The sequence below is a fragment of the Notothenia coriiceps genome, unplaced genomic scaffold, assembly GCF_000735185.1.
Source record: "Notothenia coriiceps isolate Sejong01 unplaced genomic scaffold, NC01 NC01_scaffold00024667, whole genome shotgun sequence".
NCBI classification, from domain to species: Eukaryota; Metazoa; Chordata; class Actinopteri; order Perciformes; family Nototheniidae; genus Notothenia; species Notothenia coriiceps.
In genome coordinates, this window is record NW_011357368.1 from 4,612,129 (window position 1) to 4,637,534 (window position 25,406).

Sequence of the window (25,406 nt, forward strand, 5' to 3'; positions counted from 1 at the left end):
AAAATGTATTCACTCAGGTTACGAACTAACTGTATCAGATTACTCGTTTTTCAAATCTTAACGCGCGCTGGATACAGTACTTGATTTTTTGTATCTGCTTTACGTAACGCCGGTTACCATGTATTCCGTTATCGAGAACCTACCCTGACCATGACTCTTGCTACTAACTCTGACCTGACTTTGTCACTGGCGCTCTTATATGGATGTGTATGTCTCTATTTATGTACTGCAGTGAGAAGATGCCACTGAATTTCGTTACACTGATGTGTAGGGATGTAACGTTATTCGAAATATCGCCGTTTTTTTTTTTTAAACCTTTATTTAACCAGATGGTCCCATTGAGATCATCGATCTCTTTTTCAAGGGAGACCTGTCGAACATGGCAACAAGTAGGTTACAACATTAACTTAAAACAACATATAACACAAAAGGACATCATATTTACAGGGCTACATTTACATACCTAGAGACATAGACAAGTACCAACAGTATATTTATAACTCACCCTGTCAATAAGCCTCACCTTCTTGGCAAAAACTGTATTGTTTTTGAAGTGGTGGAGAGACAATGCACAGTTTTACCCACTGCTGTCACCCATGGCCAAAGCATATCTCTCTGTCCCAGCAACATCAGTACCAAGCAAGAGAGTTTTTACCACAGCAGGGGATATTGTAAACGCCCAAACATCCCAGCTTCTACCTGGAAATGTGGACATGCTCATATTCCTAAAAGATAACCTTGATGATGCTGAGTGAGTGAGTTAGTGAGTTAGAGTTGAGTTACTTGAAAAACTAAAGTGAAACTTGATGTATTCTAATGCAGGGTCTGATTATTATATTGTTGACACTTTAAAATACTACTATTCTACTAAAATGCTGTACGAATCAGATTTATTATTTAATGAAGAAAAACAAATTAAAGTAAAAAATAAATAAAAATAAATTCACATTTTTTTCTTTATTTTTCAATAACGCGATAAATATCGTACCGTGGACTTTTTATCGTTACATCCCTACTGATGTGTGATGACAATACATATATTCTATTCTATTATATATCTATATATATATCTATTCAGGTATGCTACACCTCTTCCCCGCGTCAGGGACGTTCCACCCTTAAAGGCCACTCCTGAAACGATTATGCCGATGCTTCGCAGCACAGAGCGCATACTCATTAAAGACCCAGCTAAGGCCAAAGTTCACAAAGCAGAGATCCAAAAGCTCATTGATGGAGGGTGTGTTACCAAGCTTTCTACAGAAGAAGTGGATGAGTCCCACAAATCCTGGTTCATCCCCCATCACCTCGTCCGTCACAATGGCAAGGATCGTCTTTGACTGTTCCTTTACTTGCCGTGGCCCCTCACTTAATGAGCAACTCCTTCCTGGACCATCCCTTCTCGGCGTACTCCTGCGTCAGGAGAGCAGTTGTTCTACGTCGACAATTGTTTTCAGAGCCTTTCAACACCTTGGAAGGTGTTGAAAGCTCCTTGTGGACAAGATGCGTCAATGTCTAGCCTCAGGGGGTTTTGAGATACGGCAGTGGGCAAGCCATATCACTGCTGTTGTCTCCCATCTACCATCCACTGCCAGGTCAGAGAGTACGGAGCTATGGCTAGCAGAGAAGAGCGCTGACCCTCAAGAGCCAGCTCTGGGCTTGCTGTGGCACTGTCCAACTGATCGACTTGGCTACCGGTCAAGGCCGATGGAGAACGCGACTCCCACTATGCGCCACATATAGAAGGTGCTTGCCCGGCAATATGAACCTCTCTGAGTCATTATTCCCTACACTACGAGGGCCAAAGTGCTTGTTCAGAAGTTGTGGGTGAAGAAGAGGAGCTGGGACGACACAAACCTTCCTCTTGACATCGATCAGGCTTGGTCCAGCTTGGAGAGGGAACTTCCCAGGCTGGCAGACATCACCCTGCCACGAACCTACATGCCACTTGAGGCTGCAACTGAAGCCACAGACTACACTCTGCACGTCTTCTGACGTCTCCGAAAAGGCATATAAGTCCATGTGTCATTTGTTATGGCAAGGTCTAGACTCTAGGGTAGCCCTGAAGCGCCACCAAGGTTGGAACTCTGTGTAGCGTTGACAGGAGCTCAGCTATCCTCTCTCATCCATCGAGAGCTCACCTTAAACATCACCCAGACCTATCTCTGGACTGATTCGATCCACCACAGTCTTGACCTGGCTGACGTCGGAGTCATGCCGGTTCAAAATCTTCGTGGGAACCAGGGTCTCAGAGATCCAGGAATTGACAGCCGAGCACACCTGGCGGTATGTTGACACAGCCAATAATCTAGCCAATGACCTCACCTGTGGCAAGACAGTAGCTGAGCTGGCGGCACCAAATCGGTGGATTCAAGGTCCAACATTCCTACGTGGCCTGCCTGACCTCCTGTGAAGACCCTCTTTCCTCTGCTGTTCCTCTGTACCTCCTGTTTTCACTTCCTTTCCTCCTTCCTCTTTATGTCTCCATGCAGGGTTGACCTGTCAATATTGGATAAAGAATGGCTAGGTATTTTAAATGCTAAAATGTAGTGTAGGTCAGCTCATTATACATCCAGTGAAAGGAAATGTGCTATAGCATTACAACTGTGTAAGCCCTTAAGGCTACTAACAACTTTTATTACACGGCTTAGTTGATTACTCGTTTCTGATTGGTCCATTCAGAACATGTGACACATTGTTAATACAGTAGTACAGACCGCTGTCAAGGACTATAAAGACCGTTGTTAAGGAGGTTCAAGAAAGAGAAAGGAAAAGATGTTAAAAGACGGAGCGCTGGACGTCACATAAATCACCAGAAGAAGGCAGAGAGCAAGTAAACACTAACAGGAACATGGTATGGGCTACAGACAGGAACAGCTTCTATCCCAGAACTGTGGCCTCCATCACTCCCATCCCTGTCCAGCCTCAGAGCACATTACAGCAACTGTGAACAAACACACACACACACACACACACACACACACACACACACACACACACACACACACACACGCACACGCACGCACACACACACACACACACACACACCCACACACACACACACACACACACACACAACTCCACCCCCCAAAGACTGCAAGCACTAATATGTAGACATACTTATGACTATTTTACTAATATATATTTAGACTGCATGTGTAAATATGCACATTGACACTGAATTGTATCTCGTTGCACTGTCATCGCTACTACTAACAAGTAACATGTAATACTACCTCTGCTTTTAGCAACCTCATTTATTTATTTTACTGCAGTGAGAGTTGCAAAGGAAATGTCGTTGTACTTTGTATGATGACAAATAAAGATATATTCTATATTCTAAATGAATGACTGACATGGGCAGAGACACACAGGTCCATATGGAGCTGATGGACAACTATTTATTTTGCTCAATCGCCAGAGCCATCACTTGCCAATGTCAGCTCCAGATGATCACGTTGGTCAAACGTTTCATGTATGCGTGATAAGGTGTCATAAGAAATGGCTGCTATTAAAGGAATAACTCAAGTAATCCTTGCCATAAGTTGTATTCAGCCATTAGATAGTTAGTTTAGAGTTAGGGCTAAAAAATGCCCACACACAATAGTTTGTGCTCAGTGTTTTCGGGTTTTTTATTTGAACAAACGTCATGGGTATTATGAAAAATCCACAGACATGGCTGTGAACAGATTTATTTGGAACTACTTTATTTCCTGGTGTAGTAAACTGTCTAAATTGTGTGGATTGATTTCAATGTATTTTTTAAACATGACATGACACTAAGCATACTAATTGGTGTAATTTTATTTTATTTTGACTAAATGGTTTGATATCTAAATGGAAAATACGATTTTTATTTTTTTGTAGCAAGACATCTCAATTTCTGAACTGATCACAGTGTCTCCATAGGATGTCAGTCAACATGTCAATGTTATGTTGATGTTGTAATGATATGATATTATGGTACAACATCCCATAGCGCTGCTAGTGTTAGTGCCTTGCTCCAGAGAATATAACTCATAACCTTTAACTAACACCTACAGCAGGAAATGATGTAAGAGTGTGTGTGAGTGCCCTGTCACCTCCAGAGATCGTCAAAGACAAATGAGTGTCAGACGCATTGTTATCACCTTTCTTTATGGAATCACACCGGGACAGCAGATGCTTTCTATGTACGCGTGTGTCTGATGGAGAAAATGTTTGTACTTAAAGCCACTTTATATAAATCAATGGTAAATCTCGACAAAGGCTATATATGACTTTGAAGCAATTATCACACAGGAGAGGCACTACAGTATGTCGACGCATAGAGTGGCTGGGAGTCAATTATCGATGTGTTGCTGCTTAATTTTCACCCCTGGTCTGTAATAGCACCTGACATCTTAAAACGCGTCAAGAAATGAAAGAAAGCAAGCTACAGGAAGACATGAAGTACTGAGGAAAGTTCTTTGATTTGCTAGAAAATGCATTCGTATTGGAAGTGTACCTTTGTTTAAAAGTGTAGGTTTTAGACATTCTCCAAATATACATCTTTTATATCTTTTAAATATAAAACTTCCCCCTTATTTGTACTATATTCAGCGTGGAAGTACATAACAGTATGGCCTTCCTGCATTAAAATTCAGATACTGATCTTCGTTTGAATGGGGGCTCAATATTTATCAGAATTCAAGTTTGTAATGCTTATGCCATGAAACCATCAGCAGAGTGCACAATTGATATAACAATAAATACATTTTATTTAGATCAATAATATTGGATAGGTATACTGAAAATAGTCAAAAAGACTGAAATCCTTTTGTACTATTAATTACAACCTCAAACATGGCAACACCGGAAAATTGGTTGAGACGCCTGATGATGCCCATCCTAAGCCAATAGAGTGGTGCAGTGATGAGTCTTAAAACCCGGAAGTGAGTTAGCATTTTACCGCTTCCGGTTCCCTCGTCTCAGATACCTCATTCACACCAACGGTGTTTCAGGGCCGCTTCGGAGATGGAGCTTGAAGAGCACCGGGTTTTCCTGTTCACACCGCAGCGGAGCAGCCTCTTAGCTCCGGAATCCGGTTCATTTCGAGCACCAAAAAAATGACGGCCAGAGCAAAAGCACCGCATACGTCACGCTTACGTCGAGGCGGGGGCAGGATCAACTCCTGAACAACAACAAAAATCCGGCGTTTTATCCAGTTTGTACACAACGATGGAGAAACTTAACAAGTAGCAGTGGTCCACTGAAGTCCGAATCTGGTCTTCTGAAGAGGTAGAGAGGAAGCTGGAGCACAATCGGCCATTGTTGTTGTTGTCGGTGTCAGCTTTGAGGGGTTTCCGCGTGCTTTGGCTTTATGAAGCAGGCACGCAAACGGTTACGTCATGAGGCAAACGATGACGCAATGACGCAGCACCAGTCGGACTCTGGGCAGTGTGAAAAGAGCCGGAGCTAAACCGAAGAACCGGTTCTGAACCTGAAAAGCTCTAGCACGGAGCTTGAACCGGTGTGAATGAGGTAAGACATCTCAAGATAAAGAAAATAATGCATCAAGCTAAATAAAATCCTACCAACCTGAGAAGGTACATTTTTTGGTGGCTCGATTCTTATGGTTGGGTCCCACTCTCCAGGAGGCAGGACTGTCACTTGATCGAGAAATTCATCAATCCCAGCGATCAGATCATTGCGGTCTTTAGCTTTATAGGCAACATCATGGAAAACCTATAGACATACAAATATGGAACGTTGTTTAAAAAGCTGCACTACTGACTCAAACCTTGACTGACTGCCATGCAGTGCACATGCTGCACTGTATGTTTAATCTTCACCCCACTCCCACTGTGTTTGGCTTCCTTTAAGATGTATACTTTACAGACTTAGGGATATTTAATGCAGGAATGTCTGCAAATCTAGGTTGTAATCGAGCAGACGGGTACATTCACACAGTGAGCCCTGGACTTACTTAACCCCATGTAAACAGAATATACCATAGAAACATAGGAATTGCTGACTATGACATTACAGTGTTAATCACTGATATTCACAGTGTGTCTAACAACGTTTGGACTTCAGTAAAGCCCATCTTTTCCTCCTCAGTGATGATGGATGGCAGCCTAAATCCCAGACAAAAAGGAGGACATGAGGGCTGACTCATCGCCAAAATTGTCATAAAAAGCTCTGAGCTGTGTCTCATGCTGAGAAATGTTCCATCACTTCAGGAATTTGTGAGTTCTGCTGGACTGTGAATTTATGCATAGCGCCTGCAGAAACTCTGAGCATGACATCTGGTTGACATTCAGAACAATCCACACTCTTCGAAACATTAATGAAGAATAAATTATGAAGGGTGCTAACGATGTTCTTTAGTGAACTCTCACCTCATCTGTCATAAGTGTTGCAATGGATCTTCCAATCTCATGATACTGAGGCCCTCTACCCAAAGGCCCTAGAAGAATAAACAGAAACCTAAAAGCAAAAACACATATATTCCAATGAATCAGCAGAGTAAATACAATATATTTATAGCTTATTGAACTGGTTTGTCCTGCAGTAACCTAACCTTGTGGCAACGGGGACTTCAGTCAGCCCATTGAGTATGACCGCCGGTGAGAGGCGGACAAACGCCACCACCGGCTTGTTCAGAAATTCCAGCTCTCCTACTAACACGTTACACGCTTCAGCCCCAGCCGGGATCTTTTTCATGAAATGAAGGTCTATCTGGAAAAAGGACACAAGATACAATAAACAACAATTTTGTACCAAAGTGCTTTCTATAAATAAATCATTGTTTAAGTGTATCCTCATATAAGCTCCAAATGAATTGTTATGACTGGATTGTAGAGTCTAAATACAGTCCAGATGTCCAGACTTTGTGTGTTATACGATGTAAATAAAATATTACAAAAGATTATGGAAACATAGTTTTACATGTTGCATAAGGGTGAGGTATCTTTCACGCCTCAAAAGTATGATGCCTAAAGGCATATAAATGCCCCACAGCTGCTATTTCAAATGTTTACTTTTTAATGCAGTGGAGCTACAATCTACAGAAAATGTTGCAATATTAAATGTGTTATTTTTCCAGTGATAATTATGTGGAGTTGACAAGTGCTGACTGAAGTGTTGTTTGTTCCTTCATGGAGTTCATGTGGCTCTGGTGTTGTTCTGAGCCATCCAAATTAATATTTGTAATGTATTATTGGGTCCTAACGTCAACACAGTTATAGTGCTGATTTTTAGAGTCTGACAGTAATACTAATTATTTTGCTTTGTGCATCAAGTAAATAATTATATATTGAATATTAGGGAGCCTCCGCAAAGGCAGGACTTTGGTTGTTACAGTGTTTATAAATAATACTAAGTGCAATGTGGATTAATAGGCACATGGTGAACAGGAAAAAGGCACAAATCAGATAGAGTGAGATTTTATCCTTGTCTGTAATGTCTATGAATGTCATACTCGACATTATAATCCTTATCCCCTACTAGATGACCTTTCTTTTTAAAAATACCAAAAGTGACCTTCTGTTCTTTGTTCAACGGTGCTGCGCTTATTCGTCAAATATGGCAGGCTTTTAGTAAGAACTACACTTGTTTAACAATTGCACATTACCCTGACCGCTCCACACTAGTGCAATCACTTCCTTTTGACAATAATGCATGATCCGTTATAATTAAAAGTATCAATGCTAGAAATAATTCCAAAATAAGTCAAATACAAGCATTCACCAGCAAGTAAAAAGGGAAAAAGTATTCATTATGGAGAAAATGTTGGATGTGACTATTATATAATATATTATAATATTGTTTTATTGTATGTGCTTTTATTATATGTGCTTTATATCCATGTGCCCAGTGTGTTTGCTACACCTTGCTGAAGTCCACTGAACTGTTCTCTCTAGAGATGTCCCCTTTCCCGTCTGGAGTTGCTAACTGAGACGTGGAGGCTGTCAGCTGACCTGCAACAATTCATAATGGAGAAATATGAATCAATTCCAAAAATGTCTCAACATTTCAGCAATTAGTTATTTCACGAAAAACAGGGGGGAAATCAAAAAGGCCAGAGAAGACAACATGATAACTGCCTAGCTGCCTGACAGGTTTGTCCTAATTTCTGTATTTATTAAACTGCCGGGTCAAAAATTAACACTAATTATAATGTTTAATGCGTTTACCAAGCATGGCGTTAAGCTCGTCAGAGATTGTTGCTTTGAAATAAGCTTAAAAATGACACATTAGTGACATTAAATTCCTCATGATGTGCCAGAAGTAATTCTAGTAAACTAGAAAAAGATTTAACAAACAGCTTGGTTTGATCGGTAAACTAATTTTGTCATGTTGAATTCTGGCAATGCTTCCAATTCAACTTTTAAATTAGCACAGAATTAAAACTAAATAGATGTTAGGCTGTTTAGATCAGCAGCAAAACAATATTTATATAATATACTTTTACACAGTTTTAAATCTACTTTTTAACTCAACTCCAATCGAACAAAAAACAACCTATTTTGCCAGTGTAAACATAATTAATGAGAAGATTCTTCCCTACATTATGTTTTTATAATTAAAAACTGATGAGGGCTTTCTGTATAAACCAGAACCTGTTGACATCAGTGGGGCTTTGGCAGGTGGGTGGGCAGATGGTGGGGATAATCACAAATAAGGAGAATATGGAACATTTGCTACGTTAAGACCATATGCATATAAGACACATACACATCATGCACAGTATCTACACTTAAGCACAACTGACAACATTCATTGCAGAAGGAAACCCATTAAAACATGTTTCCTTGTTCTTAGGACCCCTTCTCACAGTTTGTTTATAGCAGTCTATGTCAATATATTTTAGCCAGTTTAACCAAAGACTAGTTCTTCCTTCCGATAATGTTTCCTTTAAATATCATAAATTCCTGAAGATGTAAAATTGGTGATAATGTTAATATGCAGAGCAGTGATTTACCCACCATTCTTCATGTCAGCGAGGGAGCGTACAATCTGCAGGCGGTTAGCCAGCTTCTTCTGGTTCTGGTGGTGGTGCTGCCTCAGCAGTGTGGCATGCACTCTCTTCCTGAGATCATCTCCCAGCGGTGCGTATAACTCCTGCTGGTCCAACACCATGTCTTAGGTAGAAAAATAATAGCTATTTAGATTCATGTTCTTATTCATCTTTGTTGTATCAGGCCTTCTCAGTGAGAATAAGATCTCTCTTCCAAGAGAGACCTTGACCAGAAAAAAATCACCAGAACTTAAACACCAAAAAAGAAACAACGCAACAACAACAACAACAACAACAAAAATAATTAAAAACAGTTACAAGAATCATGAAAAACGTCAAATACTAAAAATCAGGCACTGTAGATGTGAGGTAATTTAGGAGCCTTAACAGTAGAGCTTTGTAATAGTTGAATGAGGTTAGTTATTCTTGACTGTAATGAGGTCCATCAAATTGTGAATACTGTATGTAGTGCATCAATTTACTTCTAGATTTCAAACAGTGCATCAGACAAATATAATGAGTACAAAGTATACAGTATACAAAAATAAAAAAAGTCCCTTCAGTGAATGAAGTGAGAACTACATCATTCTTTTCATATAAAGGTACATTAAGGAGACACCCAATGTAATAGTCAACACTTTTCTGAGTTCAGAGGTCATCTTAAATAGACAAAGTACAGTTACTTTGTCACTTGCTACAACTGTGTCTTCTCCAGTCGTTACCTGCAACCTCTTCAATGGTGTTAGCCCTCATGTCGAGCAGCACAGTGCTGTTGATAATGCAGCTCCGCAGCTCAAACAGGCTGTGTAGAGACAGAGTGGCTACGTAGGGTTTACTCCACCGCTCTCCTCCGTCCTCCACGTCCTCCTCAAACTTCAGCCACCTGTAACAGGAGAGTGGGGATCAGTCAGGAGAGAGAGCCGCAGATGGCAAACCAGGCCGGCCATCTGTTCTAGCTGCATTAACCACACTCCTTCATTCCAGGTCCCTCTCTTATTGCCTCTCATCACGGTATCATTATAAATAAAATATGTCTGATTTACCATTTTAACAGAACACCATCCTTTATATGATAAATACATTATACATGTTGTTTAACATTACAATAAAACAATTCCCAAAGCAATTAAAACAATGGATCGCGATTACTTAAATGCAATGGAAACAAATACTGGATAGACAGCCACATCTCTCATCAGTGTAAGTGGGATCGGGGGCATGACCGGTCCATTCAATCAGAGCTTTCCGTAATGACATGTAGGTCAGGACTGTGAGGCTGCAGTGCCAGGGCAGTCTAACCTGGCAGATTCCCTCCAATCTGAATCCTCTGCCTCCTTTAGACAGATTTCATCCATCTGTGTGAAGAGGTCATGAGGAATGTGCTCTTCATCGTCATCCTCAGTGCCCAGTAGGAACTGCACTCTCTGGGACGGAGTATCTGGAAACACAAGCGGTTTCGTTAAGTGTTTCAAACTGAAGTCTTAATATTCAGTAACTTTAGTTAGTAAGAGATTGTGAAAAAAAATTTAAAGGATTTTCTTTATGCTATGCAAGTCTATGATTGTAGCTAGTACCATAAATTGGAGACTCTCTACCCTCCACCAGGGTGGGGTCCCGGTCCCTGCTCCTTTTCTTGTATTTGTTTCCATGGTGATGGTGCCTGCGATGGCTGTGGCGCCTGGTACTGCCCAGGGGGACGTGGACCCCGATGTAGAGAGTCCTGTGGCCTAGGGAGATAAAACACAGTGGTAAGAGTGTGTGTGTGTGTGTGTGTGTGTGTGTGTGTGTGTGTGTGTGTGTGTGTGTGTGTGTGTGTGTGTGTGTGTGTGTGTGTGTGTGTGTGTGTGTGTGTGTGACCATAGATAATCATAATCACTTCTTTGTGTTACCCCATTAAGCTTTATATGTATTTGTCCTTGCTGTGATTAAGTGCTACACTCAAACAGATAGCATGTAGTTAAATAACGTTTACTGCTGCTATATAGTGTATAATAATGTATTAGCCATTCATTTAATACCACCTATTTATGGGGACTACAGATGTGAATTACTTTAAAGTCATTATCTGGTATAGCACATCAAATTGTGACATTTAAGAAATAAGATTTAAACGTAACACATTCTATTGTATTCTAGGGTATAATGAAACATTATCAAAAAATAAAATACGACATTCTTGTGATCTATTTCGGGTTCATGCAAACAAGTCTTGTGCAACTTCACACTTTCACTTGAAAAAGTCCTATTTTTAAATAAGCTCTAAACCAGTTGTGAAAAAACATGTCTCAATGGTTATTTTGGTCAGCAGACATATTATTATTTAAATAATTAAGCAGAAAAGGTAATCTAATATAGGCTTCACTTTTTGTATTCTATTATATTGTATTTGGTGGGAAGGAATGAAGAGTTATGTGTCCATGTTTGTGTTTGTGCTGGGATGAGACAGCATGAGTGAGTAAGTCTGCCCACTCAGCGCACTGCAGCATGACAGAAGAAGATTCAGACCAACACATACAGTGTTGTTCGGAATGATCGGAAGAGCTGTGTAAATATGATGTGTGCAGGACACAAGTCATTAAAAAGGTATTCTGTGATAATAAAAGGAGTTTAAAACCAAAATCATGTGATTACTCACATGAATGTTGAACTTTTCTATGTATGTTTTTTTCTCACTTTTTTTTAAAACAATTTTCTTTTTTGTATTACTTTTAATATAATATACTTTAATATTGTTTTAATATTGTCTGCTTATCTGTATTATTGTGTTGCATTGTTGGAGAAGCCTGTGACCTACGATTTTCAACGACATAATTACTCGTGTTATGTTAGTTTGACAATAAAGAACCTTGAGGTAAATTCAAGCTGTAATCTTTCAAATAAATGCCAAAAAACAATCTCTTTCATTAATGTTTACACATTTCAAAGCAAGTGACATGTTCTTCGCAGCTTCTAAATATCCCAACTTACAACAAGGATGACGGATCATTTGTTCCACTCTTTTTTAACACACTTTTGTGGCTTTAACGTTATTGAGCTCTGGAAACAAATTACAAATAACAGGCTTTTACTGATAAAATAATGAGTTTTTAGTTTTGTGTAAAGTTTTGTTCAGGTGAACGTAATTCTATATTTTAGGGCATCTTGTTTCTAAACCTACTAAAGCAATGTGTTAAGAGCATTGACACACACAGACACATAGCTTTGTTTTTTAATGTATGCATGTTCGCAGATGCAGAAGGGAAACGCTTCTGGTTTCTAATTGAAGTTATTAAAACCTTCTCTAAGTATCTTGTTTTGAATGACCATATTTTTCAGAAATAATTACATTTCTGATGCACACTCAGCTCACCCACAGCTTCTACCTCCCACTCTGCTCTTGTCTTTTTACTGTGAACAAAGAGGAAAACAGCTGTTTTAAGGGCAGAGTGGGCGGACTGAGCTCCAGCAGCCTCTAACTGCTTCGAGCTTTTTCATCCCAGATGCATTCAGTGCAGGCCAGGTACCTTCAAGATCCTCTTGCCCGATGTTGGTCCCCTGTTGGGACCGTGTTCCTCCTCGGTCCACCACAGCCTCGTCATCATTCCTCTGTTGGACACATAGTGACAAACACAGAGAAACACATATTCAACATTATAAATATTATTTAAGAGCACAAGTGTCATACACTATCTTATAATAGCTTGGACAGGAGCATGACATCACATATCTTCAAGTTTACTAATGTATCCTGAACATAGCATGAAACTAAATGATTGTTGATTTGGTGTTTCCTCACAGTCGAGGGGATGGTGAACAAACACATTATCCAACCGAGTAGCGCGGTTGCCAAGGAAACTAATGCATGTGTCATTTTGAAAAGGAAAGAGTATCATCTTAGTCCAAACAGAAAGCTTTTCATAAAGGGGAACAATAAATGACCTGCTTTTTAAAGATGCACTTCTGTTTAAGGTGCTTTCTTTGCAGTGACCTGTATGACATTGTTAATGGGACCTGAGCTAAAGGTGAATCACTGCTTGAATGCATTTATAAAAAGGTTAGATAAATAACATTGTATTCCCTTAGCTTGCTGTTTTTTTGTTTTGTTTTTCATTTCAACACTATCTATCTCTCTGTTTTACCACCCACACTTATGCAGGAACAACAATACATGTCCTTAGTTTTTAATTGGAGGAGAGAAATAAAACTCATGCTTCCAAATAAATGAAACCATGTTATTAGTTTCAGCTTTGATATTGTGTTACAAACTCTCCTTGCAGTAAGCAGCAAGTTATACGGACAGTAACATATGGGGGTTTTCCAAACTCCATGTTTATTTATTTTAAAACAGTACAAAGATATGCACTTACAACAGTGACAGAAATATAATCCTTAGGGCAGAGCTTTAGTCAGATTACAGTATAGAGAATATGAAATGACCGCTTTTGAGCACAAAAGTTTTACTATAGACAGACCTGTCCTGTCCTGATAACCCCTCACATGTGACACAAGATAATAAGCAGTTAACTAACCAGTCAATTCAGTAAATAACATGAAACATTCAGGCTTTGCCATAGCAGGAGATGGCTCAGAGCACATGGATCTACTTGTTTAGAGTCAGGTCACACAGAGAAGCAGCATTCTGTGGTGTGAGAATCAGCCTGCTTATGTAATAATAGTGAAAGAAGATGAGGGGGAATGAGTGGTAAGAGTGAATTTGTGAATCCGACAGAAATCATTTATTGTCACTTAGCCTACCATTTCATCCAAGGATAAGAATGTAAACTGAATCCCTGTTTTAACATAAACATTTAAACAATGTGTATATGCTATTCATTCAATCTTGGAGCTTTTCAACACAATTACACAGATGAATCCTGAGTTTTAACTGCAAAATCTTGGCCGCAACTGTACTACAGTGCTCCTGTATGTATAGGAGAAATTCCAACCCACTCATTAACTGTGAAATGTGTACTTCAGTTGAAAAGCATTTATACAGTAGTAGGCCTATGCAAATGTATTGGTATAGTGATATGAGGGGGGTGTTAGTTAGCAAAAATGATTAAAATGCAGCCCCCTCTCAATGCCTTAGTTGTAGAGAGACTGCAGGTGCAAAGAAGATTTTTATTTTAATATGGTAGTCTATTCTACCAAAGTAATTGACCCTTTCAGTGACTGAAACTGTGCAAAACTTTCCTTTAGGTTTGCCATTCATGACAGCCTTTTGGTGATGTGAGGTAAGTTTGCAGTTGGTTAAACATAGCATGGTCGCTAAAAAAAACATTAGCCCAACTTAGACTGATTTGTCCATTGCAAAAGACAAGAGAAAATCTTTGTAACCTCGATATATAACGATAAACCTATATTACAAAAATATACTTGTACTACTTGTATACTTGAGTATACCTTCTCTAGTGGTTCGTCTTCTTCGCCTCGTTGTGAGAGAACTAAGCTATCTCAGAACTATCTCAGAACTGCCCCTTGAGGCCAGAGGGGGGATAACTGCATTTATACTGAGTGCTGCTTTACTCTCAGTCACCACAACGAGCAACAATGAGCCGACCACACTCCAAAACAAACTTCTTCTAGCAACACTAAGGTGAAATGTGTGCTTTATCAGAGGTGTTCCCAAGCTGTATTGTTTAGTAAATTGACACATTTAAAATAATCTAGAGTTTTGGTTCTTTGTTTTGTTTTGTTTGTTGTTTTCTGCATAGTCTCTTGTCCACACTCCAGTCCAGTTGGTGGCGGTAATGCACCTACAAGTTGGTTTGCCAACCGCCAATAAACACGAAGGAAGAAGAAGAATGTATTGTTTTGTTTTACAGGACTATAAAAACAGGAATAACAGCTCGGTTTGGCAAGTTAATTAACGCCCAACCTTACGCGTGAGTTATTAACTTCCCTGAACGCCTTTTACAAACACTAGCATGATAGTGTTAGCATGTTAGCAAGCTCAAATGCACTTTTATGTTTTGGAGTTGGACACGTATTTCTGTCTTGTGCTAGTGGGGCCTGATTAAGTTAAGGGATCAATTAAGTTATTTTTGCATTTATGTCTTTATGGTCTTTACCAATCCCAATGAGGATCCTGTAGTTTTTCAATTAGAGTAAAGGACTGATAAACCTGCTAGCATTAATTAAATGTTCATTTACTACAATGTTTGCTTAACATTTGAGAAAACGGATGATGTTGATTGGTTGATCACTGGCATGGATTTATGCGTAAAATAAGTGATGATTCTGTCATTTCCTCTTTATCCATTCAGCAACAGCTGGGATTGAGGATGCAAAATAAACATAGAACAATAGAGCACTGTAGAATATATCCTGTCTCTTACATAGTGATTTGAAGCACTTATTAGGGTAGGCCATTTTAATCCAGAAAGTTTGCTTGACATCAGCTTTTTCATGGGCCCTTTTGACTAGTTGAACATCAAGGCATTATCATAATAAAGGGCACTGCTGTTCACAGCTGCATTGCCACATGGGCTCAAAGCTGCAGTTGATAATCTGTCTACAAATACAGAGGGCATGGATCAACATCCCTGGTCAGATTAAAACTGTCTGTATTTGTTGCTAGAACACCATTAGACAGACCACCATGCTCACTTAGCATAATTCATAACAGAAGTCAATGTGCACTAAACCTTGACACAAAATGCCTTCAGTGACTTCATCTTTTTAAAGTTCATGAGCTGTTTTCTCATTTAAACTCAACCAACCAAACTCTGCATATAGGCCTACCCTCCATTTTGCATCCTTAAAAAAGCCCATTGAGGCATATCACCTTATTTCTGTATCATGTATGTGACGTACTGTATACTTAGCACAATCCATGCAATAAAGAAAATCCCTTTTTGGTTGAATGGAATCTAATGTTATGCTAAATAGATGATTAAATAAGTGAAATGTACCTTAAAGAGAATATCCATACCTATCTTTTTTTTTTTAATTGTTTCAGGTCATTGTGTCATAAGTTTCAAAGTGTTTGGCCTTCTGTTGGGAGTTAAGATATGTACAGTATAACAATATTTTGGTTGCATTAGTGCATTTTAAATGTTGTATTTCCTTTTAAGGGGGATGATTGAAAAATAATGTTAACAAATAACCATGACGGATAGATCTACTAAGTAAGACATGGCGATTCAAACAAGATCAGATCAGTACAATTGGTTCCTAAGCCCAAGTAGGTACTGAAGAAATAGATAAATCCACAGAAGAGTTCAAGTAAAGGTCCTGTCACCAACAGGCAAAAAACTACACCCTCCCTCCCCCCAGCACTTTTTAAGCAGTCCAATAATCATCCATTTATGAGCAAAAGCATGTTAAAAGGCTGGCAAACTTCAAAGCTGAATTGATATCACAGGATGTTGCACATACTTGGATCTGATCCCTACAGATGGCTGTTGCAATTTTGGAGGCATTGGTGGCAGCAATATCATTAACTGCACAGGCTTTCGTGAGGCACAAAATACACTGTAATCCTTAAATGTTAATGCTTTAAATGTCAACATCCTGTAAGAGCACACATTAATACTAATATTCCTTTTTTTTTTATGTTATTAAAGGTATTTAACAGATATGACCACTTATTTTGGCAGAATTAGTGTCTGAATCCATCTCAATACTGCAATATGGATCAGTAGTTCAACTGGAGAAAGCTGTTTTCCACTTTTCTACTTTTGCCAGGATTTTACGCTCATTTGGGACACTCGGAGAGAGAGAGTTCCGTTTTCACAAACTATCCCAAATGTCATACTGTGAAAGACCTCCTACCCTAACCACACAACGATTTGAATATTTCTTTCATCAAAGAGGGTTTCTTTCTTTCCTACCTTATATTTACAGAGCCAAGGAGCTTCCAAGTTGTCCGAATCCATGAGCTCTTCCTCTGTGTCCTCTGCTTTATAATCAGTTAAGACAGAGTGCTACACAGTCTATAAGCTGAGCTCTGCAGTGCAAACTCCCGCTGCCGTGCTGCAGACCATGTTAGAAACTGATCCCCTTCTGTTGTGCCAAACAACTGTAATTTCTGATTGAGCATCTATCGACAGAGCCACCAGTTTCTCATCATGAGATTATAGTGGCAACGTCATTGTGGCTGGCCGGCAGCATCTCATTAAGGATGAAGCTTTCATTATACATCCCTCCTCTCTTTGCTCTTGATGTATCCACAGTAAAGTTATACTTAAACTTTTCACTTTGCGTCAAATCAACGTGGGCCCATAGTTCCTAAGCTCCACCTGCTATGAGTCTGTCTTTTACTTGCACTCTTCACAATTAGATCCAAGAACAAATCAGTTACCTCAATGCAACACTTTTCTTTTCAACTTTTATCCTCATAGTCTTGCTATAAAAGCTGAGAAATACATGGGTTGTGACCTACTAAACTTCCGCACTCCACTGGAAAGCCACAGATTTATTTTAACCTTTTGGAAATAAGTGTTTTCATCATTGCTAAAGTTACTTCTTTACAAAGTGGTCACTCCAGTCTGGTAGAGGGGTCTACTCTGGACACTTTTCCATTTAGAAGTTTGTTGTTCGGAATCAGATAAAGCTTAACACTCTAAAACTAAAGCCACATTCTACCTAAAGTACTACCGGAGTAAAGAAGCTCAGTCAGTCTAAAACCTTCAGCTAAATGGGGACATCTGTTTTGATGTGAAACAGCATAAGGATAATAACAACAAATCTCCTGAGTGGTCAGCAAGGACCAATGGGGATGGGCCCACCACGCATCTCTAAGAACATCCCCAGAGTGAGACTTATTTTATATCAATAGGATTTCCTTGAAAAATACTTGTAGAGTTTGTTTTTATAATAATGTTTGTGTATGCTAGCTGCCTACGCATACATTTGCAAAGCTTCATATAGAACAGTATAACACCACTTTTATTTTACATAAACTTAATCATTTCACAATTTTATCAGATAACATCAGGGCACTTCAGCATGAATTTACCATATTAATCTGACATCTGTCCAAACATGGATTTGGCATATATAAAATCATAAAGCACAAAGTCATTTGACTTCCTTTAATCACTCTTACAGTCACGTTATATTGTAAAACAGAATCACATAAGCCTCCTCGTGATGCCTGTTTCAATTCATAAAGTAACCTTTACATCCTGTCCAGATTTAGTCTCATGTTGGCTTACTAAAAAAAAAAAAACAGATTTCTTTCTTTTTTTCAGTAATGCAATATCACATACATTATATATCTGGAGAGATCGCTTCCCTTTCTACAGGTGAGTAGAGCTCTGCAGGTGAGCTGCACATGCTGGAAGCTCCCCGGGTTTCATGAAACATGTTGAATTAAATATTTAGTATCTGCCTTCTGATGAAATAGTTGCATTTTTTTTTTTTTTACCAATAGCTGTTCAGGATAAAATATGAGATATTGTTTCCAAAGAGTTTAGTGCTCTTTACCGTTCTCAGCAGCGGCTCTATCTGGGCACCTTGCTCCGTGGGGTCCATCCTCCTCTCAGCCGTGTCACCGTATCACAGAGATGATGGAGCAAACCTCCGCTGATATGATCCTGCAGGTGTAGCAGCGACTGAGCGAGCTCACAGCGGTCACATGTTCATCTCACCGCCGGTCAGCAGCTCCGTGGTGCTTTACGCCTCTCTGCGCTCCTCTCCCTTCACATGCGCATCTCTGCCAGCAGACCGTCGCGTCACTCTTGAACGATTAGCCCTTGTTTCACACGCAGAGTTTTCTGGGTAAACTGTTGTCAGGTCACGTGTGCAATTTATATAACAATGTATGCTTTTTTAGACCATGACTCAGCGGGTTTAAGCCATCCCTTGATACCTTATAGCAGATATTGCGGTACTACAGTACCCAGACTCATGCACTTATATTTGTTTAGTGCTTTCCCAACATTTTCCTTGTAATATCTTATCCCCCCTAAAAAAGTGTGTTGATATCGAACCATGTCAGAAAACTGCAGATGTTTCATGCTATTCATAAGATTTTCTAAAGATTAAATATCTGTTGCATATAAATATGGCTTGCATTATTATCTTACAGTTTAAAGTTTAAATGAGTATTTTGGTATAGAGGCATAGCCTACTAAAACTTGCTCTAACATTTCCTCAATGGTTCTGGTACCCTTACAATTTAAGCCCCTGAAATAATCCCAATGTGTACCACTCTCGTAGTGTTTTGTGTTTTAATATTCCGATGAGCTGAGCAAAGCAGCCACATCAAATGTGCTGCTCTTCCAACCAATATCCATTAAATTATACTTCTTTTTTTATTCTATGATTGGAAATGTTGGTTAAACTATATACTGTATGGGTTAAACAGATCTTCAAACTTATCGAGTCCAACTTCACGGTTCCATCCACCCAATACATAAAGTAGACTTCATAACGTTTTCTATAAGGATATGTGGTTTTCATATCAAAGTCCTTATAGCTTCACGTGTGTTTGTTTTCAGGAAGAGTGTTTACTTCCCAGGGTGACTTGTTCATCAGAGCTTGTTGGTTGCAGTTGAAACCATTTTTGGCCCTGCAGATTTAAGTATTTTTAACAGCAGGGGTTTCTTCCGCTGATAGAATAATAGTAAAGCATCGCCATCTGGTGTAGATCCCTGTCCATGAGTCGTTGAATTCAAAAGGGAAACATCTGCACACATTTTCATTGAGTCATAAAAATAAGTTTTGATATATATTTTTAATGTTTTGTATTAAAGTTGCCACTGGACCCGACTGACCTGAGAGAGCCACACACCAACAAACCAACAAACTGATCACTGATAATGCATTCAGATATCGCCATCTACTGTGTATCCCTGGGAAGGTCTATCGCTGCCCGTCAGTGCATAACTACACACACACACACACACACACACACACACACACACACACACACACTCTCTCTCTCTCTCTCTCTCTCTCACTCTACCACTCTCTCTCACACACACACAGACAGACACACACACTCTTTCTCTCTCACACACACACTTTAAGACATGCAGGCTAAACACCACCCGTCTATTGGCAGCTGTGAGCATCTCCTTCACAACGAAATTCCAATTATGTGCACATTGGGTTTATTATGCATCCGTTTTAATTATATTTCTTAACTTCACAGATTTTTATGTCGGTGTTTATTTTTTTCCTCAAATTAAGCCATTAACAAAATCTAATGACAAGAGCAGCAATACCAAAACCAATCATCCTGCAGTCAATTATAGTAAAAACAAAATCGTGTATTTTCAAGTGATGTTTACCCATTTGCACATTTTTGCACGGACAAGACTTTCTTTTCTTGTGTCACTTCCTTTGGGTGCCGAACAGAAAACTGGTCATTTTCACAGGTTTTTTTTTCAGTGTAACTATGAAGTTTTCACCTTTTTAGATTGGCAAACAATATCATTCCAACCAAATGTTATTACCGGAAAATATTATTTCTAAATCAGCCTATAATAAATAGGGTTTCTAAATACGCATAACAACGTGTAGCTCTATTTAAATGTATTTGCATTGTTAATATCTCACATGATTTTTTGCCGTTTTTATTTGATAATAGCAAAAAGGAGATGTCATTTTTGCCACGGGAGAGTCTTAATAAACTGAAATTTGAATCCGCAATATTAATTATTTGGGATATTCTGGACCAATTAGTGGACGCATTAGAGGGCAGGCTCTCACTTTTATTTAATGTCTCAATATTTTAAGATGAGATACAAGATTGTCTCTCATAAGATGAAGAAAAAGTATGATGCGTTCATAAAAAATGTGTTTTAAATAATTATTGGTCTGTTTTAAGATAGTTGGAATAAAAATTATTAAAAGAGGAGCATGATATTTTTTTAGAAATAAAGAATTGGTTGTCCTGATGATAACATCATTTATTAGGTTTACATCACATTACAGTATACAGAGATTTCCACAACAACATTAGCATACAGGCTATGAAAAATAACCTTAAATACAAAATGAAAATGAAAAAATACTAAATCTACATTACCAACATTTATCATTTCTTAATCCACAGGTATCATGAATGTTGCAGTGATCGTCATAATCTTTTGGTAGCCTAAAGCTTTGATAAAGTACAAAATACACATTTTTTTCACTGACAGGGATTAATATGTCAGCATATGCTACACAAGAACATTTCATGTACAAGTTTATCGATATCTTTCTTCACTAACAGCTTAGGCTAACATGAGGTTTTTAAAACACTTGCCTATACTTATAAATCAGATTGTATCTATTCTGTGTACAACCAATCACTATCACCAAATGTTCATATTATGTACAATATATTTACAATTACAGTGTTTTCTGGAAACAAGGCGCCCGAGCCATGGAAGAATGTACACTTTGACCATAACTGTGGAGGTGACAGTCCTTTTCAACTTTTGTATTTGTATAGATTAACCTAGATAGATAGATAGATAGATAGATAGATAGATAGATAGATAGATAGATAGATAGATAGATAGATAGATAGAGATAGGTTGATTGATTCACAGATGAACTCTTTTGTCATTTTAACTGTGAGGATAGAAACTGTAGTACCCAATGTCCTTTGTGCAGTTTTTCTCACACTCTCGTGGTGCCAGCAGCTCCGATTTTAACGGAGACACTGTCTCTGAAACCGGCGTGGCAGAAGGTGAGATTCTCCTCCTTTTGGCCTGTTCAAAGATACCAGAATCGCTCGAATCGATGGACTTAATGGAGGACGGCGTCTCTATCCAGTTCGACTCTGATGTCATGTCTTTGGCTTTGGGCTCCTCGGAGACGCCGATCGGTGACCTCTCTGTTGGGATGGGGTCTACCTCCTCGCTCAGGTAGTTGGTGCCCGATCTGCAACCGAGAGAGTTAGCGGGCCAGCAGGAAAAGACCGCGCTGGGTTTGCTGTTTACGCCACAGTACTGCGGCGGCGTGCGTCCTCCCCAGCCTGACGGGTCTGCGTAATAGCCAAGAGGCCGGTTGGAGCAGCCCGCAGTCGGCAGGGGAAGAGCCTTCACTCCGGCCGCTGCGTAGGACAGCAAGGTGGCCGCGTTACCGGCGAAATCAGCGGCGTCGTATGCCGAGGCAGCAAAGTCCAGTCGGTTGTTGGCAGGGGTGACAAACCATCGCTGCGGGGGGGTGGCAACAGTGGGCTCGTCGGTTTGCTGCGGGGACAGCAAGCTGTTGCCGAGTGGGACGCTGCGCTCCGTGCCAGGACAAGTCCCCACGCCAGGGTGAAAGCGAGATTTGGCATAAGTGCTGACAAATTGGTCCTGCAGGAAAGAGCTATGCATGGCATATCTCGCACCCGGCATGATCTGTGAACGCGGAGAGTCACCCGGTGATGGAGTTAGGCGGTCGATGTCGCAGCCTGTGTAGACACTGAGAGATGCAGAGAAAAACAGAGACAATTCAGTTAATCAACTGTGCGATAAAGCAGGGTTTCTAGAAGTTAGTGAAATGTAGGTCAATATAATATTCATGCTGTATTTAGTAGGCTAGATTATAATATCTCATGAGGGGATAAAATTCCCCTCAATTGCATACGTTTGAAATGTTTTTGGCAACACACCCATATCTTTACGCATGTAAAGTGTTTCCAAATAGGCCCTCAGCTTTATACAAATTATTAAAACATTGATCCATGCAAAGTTGCATTGCCACAAACTAATTGTTTCAGTTGTTTTACAACTACTTTTACAAGTTTAATATTGCAAGTGTTTTATTAGCTTATATTATCAAAACCAGATAGGCCAAGCTCAAATGAAATTGTTTGCAATTTCCTCGTTTCATCTATAATCAATTTAAAAGTACAAAAACCAATGTTTTTATTTTCTCGATTTTTCTTAAATCTTATAACCCTTTAACCTATCCTTATAGCTGCATTTTAGAGTTGCCTTAAACAATTTTATTAAGATATTATCTGGTTTTTGATTTAGGAGTTTTATGTATTTATTCAAACAAAGAGGCTATACCAAATACAATTACAGTTGAATAAAAGTATTGTAAAAGTAATAAGGAAAACCTTACGTGTCGTAGTTGTCCCGAAATCCTTTAGCAAACGGATTGTGGTCAATTTTCAGTTGTGTAATCTGTGGAGAAATAACGCCATGATTAAGAAATATGCGGACTGCCGCTCTTTCAATGTGAAAAATAATATTTCTTATACGTTTTATGCTTATTAAAATCCACATAATTGTTACAAACCAACGAGCTTAACATAAGTATAATTTGAAAATGCAGAAAATTCTGTTTATTTTCAACAATATTGAACAAATTTAATATGAGCCTTGTTTGAGGGAACAATTTCAGGGTTGGATATGAAGTGGTCTTACGTCGGTATTCTGGTAGGCTGTGACTGCGATGAATTGCGTTTCTGTGAAGGTAAAAGTCTGGACTCTTCCAGGTTGGCTGGTGTCTTCTGTCCCATCCTCGTTTACTTCCACCACATGGAGCCTGGGCTGGTACTTGTGGAGAGACTGCAGAACCACCATCTGGAGATCCAATTAAAGACGCGCGTCAGAAACTCAGCTCCAAACGTTGGATAGATGATTAAAGCAGCATGCTGATCTGATTTAGCTCCGTTAATCTTTTATTCTATGATTATTTTTATAACGCTTTACTAGTGAAATTGTACTGTAAAAAAACACAACTAAAACACCTAGTTTAATGCAAAAGATAGGAAGGGAAAACATGTTTTTATTTGTACAACTTTTATTACGTAAATAATCAAAAAAATGTTTTTTATCAAACATGTTGCATTACCTGTCCCGTGTTGTTGGAGGCACCTTTGTTGTTTGTAAGCTTTAGCTTTCCAAATGATATTTCTTGACGCATCCAATGAGCTCCGGTATTTGGTGAGTCCGGGTGCATATAAACCCTATTTCCTATAAAAGAACAAGCAAAATCAAAACAGGGTTAATTAAAAATAATAATAAGAAGAAAAACATGGCCAGGATTTTATTATTGCATCTGAATGTTGTCAAAATACACAGTGGTACAACTGTACAATAAAAAAAATCACAAACAATTTTAATATGGAATAACAAATGTTAATTGTACAATAAATGTAGGACTTCATTATTTGTATCACCTGTAACATTTGTGTCTGCTTTCCCACATGGCACCCACTTGCCTCCCTGAAATCGCCAGTGATTTGGATCAGCAAGTATTACATCCACAAATATATTGTAGTGAGCAGTTGGGTCAAGGCCAGAGATGTTGAAGCTTAAAAATGGAAACATTCGTCTGTGGAAAATAAAGAAAAAACACAGATTTAGAAAACGCCTGCCATGAAAAAAAATGGACATAAAATAGGTAAGATTCCTCCACCATGCTTTTTTATTTATGGAAAGATGTGTTGATGATAGGCTTATCAAAACGTTTATTTTAACTTTGGAAATAAACGCTTGTAAGTAATGTATTTAAACCTTCACCACTTACCGTCCTTGCTTTGTGATGATCATCTCTGTCTGGTGCCTGTGGAACTTCAGCCACAGGGCCCTGTTGCACAGATACACCTGCGCTTTCCCCGGAACCAGTCCTGCTTGCGCGGTGGAGAACTGGTAAAAAGCCCCTCCTTGGTAAGTGTGTCCATACTGTTGCGCGTACGGGTAGCCCGCTGCCGGATAGCCTTGAGGAGAAGTGTTGGTCAGAAGGCTGTTGTAAGCTCCATTAGTGATGACCGGGTGATGGGCCATATACCGGCTGGGACTTCCGATAGAAAATGCCGGGTGCGCTGGTCCATGCTGCGTCGGGTAAGGGAACATGGCACTGGGAGCTGCTGAGATTGACTGTGGCTGGGTAGATGGAGTAAAGATGCACCTTTCTCCTGCAGATCCATCGAAATTATGACGGATGTCAGAGACTCCGTGTAGACCAGGAGAGAGTTTGCCCCTCTGGACGTCCCCTGATGCGTCCTTGGAGTCGGGAAAATTGTCTGCCTCTGACTGATTCGTCATCTCCCCAGAGTTTTTTTTAAGAGGTGAACTTCTCTCCAGGTTGTCACTTGCAGATATAATAGGATGGTCCTGCAACGAAAGCTCTGATCCATCGGAGCTCGAGAAGCCACTGCCCACATTCATAAATTTATTGGAGAGATCACTCGCTGGCGAGATGCAATTCTCGACCTGCATTGCTCAATATGAAACCACTATTAGCTCAACCTATATCACAAGCTTTTAAACGCGCTTTCCTAATATAACATTATGAAAACGCCTTGTGCTACTGAAGGCAGCAAATTAGCCAATTGACACCATCCTGCGAATGGAACGGATTTTCTTCCCGTCAGGCTCCCTGCTTTGCTAATGAAACAAGTATTGTCATTGGTTAACTCAAGGCTGTAATTTAATTAGACAGCTCTTAATTAGAACAATCTGAGGAGCGCTGTGAGCATAGTGATTTGTTTGTAGTGTGACATGGGTCTATATTTGATTAGAATAAATGGACCCCGACTGTTTCTGATGTATATGAG

The 25,406-nt window shown here is 39.4% G+C and overlaps 2 protein-coding genes across 2 annotated transcripts; both read right to left on the reverse strand.

Moving 5' to 3' along the window:
• Positions 1–2,139: 2,139 nt before the first annotated feature.
• Positions 2,140–18,631, reverse strand: slc4a10b (solute carrier family 4 member 10b). Its single transcript, XM_010782763.1, has 11 exons — positions 18,392–18,631; positions 12,484–12,565; positions 10,555–10,707; positions 10,280–10,418; positions 9,703–9,863; positions 8,949–9,104; positions 7,852–7,940; positions 6,542–6,699; positions 6,360–6,447; positions 5,557–5,703; positions 2,140–2,277 (listed from the first exon to the last, which is right to left on the reverse strand). The coding sequence occupies exons 1-11, from the start codon at positions 18,437–18,439 to the stop codon at positions 2,140–2,142; spliced, it is 1,359 nt and encodes a 452-aa protein (XP_010781065.1). The 5' UTR covers positions 18,440–18,631.
• A 2,840-nt stretch (positions 18,632–21,471) lies between these two features.
• tbr1b (T-box brain transcription factor 1b) lies at positions 21,472–25,068 on the reverse strand. The gene is made up of 6 exons (XM_010782528.1): positions 24,377–25,068; positions 24,027–24,181; positions 23,699–23,820; positions 23,269–23,427; positions 22,964–23,025; positions 21,472–22,315 (listed from the first exon to the last, which is right to left on the reverse strand). Exons 1-6 carry the CDS (start codon positions 25,066–25,068, stop codon positions 21,472–21,474), a joined length of 2,034 nt encoding a protein of 677 aa, XP_010780830.1.
• Between the last annotated feature and the right edge of the window lie 338 nt (positions 25,069–25,406).

Coding starts and splice junctions, on each gene's coding strand:
- slc4a10b (XM_010782763.1), bottom strand. CDS start 18,439: ATGGACCCCACGGAGCAAGGTGCCCAGATAGAGCCGCTGCTGAGAACG. Junction 12,566..18,391: donor TAGAGCCGCTGCTGAGAACG/GTAAAGAGCACT, acceptor TGTGTCCAACAG/AGGAATGATGACGAGGCTGT. Junction 6,700..7,851: donor GTTCAGTGGACTTCAGCAAG/GTGTAGCAAACA, acceptor TCCTTTTTCCAG/ATAGACCTTCATTTCATGAA.
- tbr1b (XM_010782528.1), bottom strand. CDS start 25,068: ATGCAGGTCGAGAATTGCATCTCGCCAGCGAGTGATCTCTCCAATAAA. Junction 24,182..24,376: donor ATCATCACAAAGCAAGGACG/GTAAGTGGTGAA, acceptor TATTTTCCACAG/ACGAATGTTTCCATTTTTAA. Junction 23,821..24,026: donor AGCAGACACAAATGTTACAG/GTGATACAAATA, acceptor GTTCTTTTATAG/GAAATAGGGTTTATATGCAC.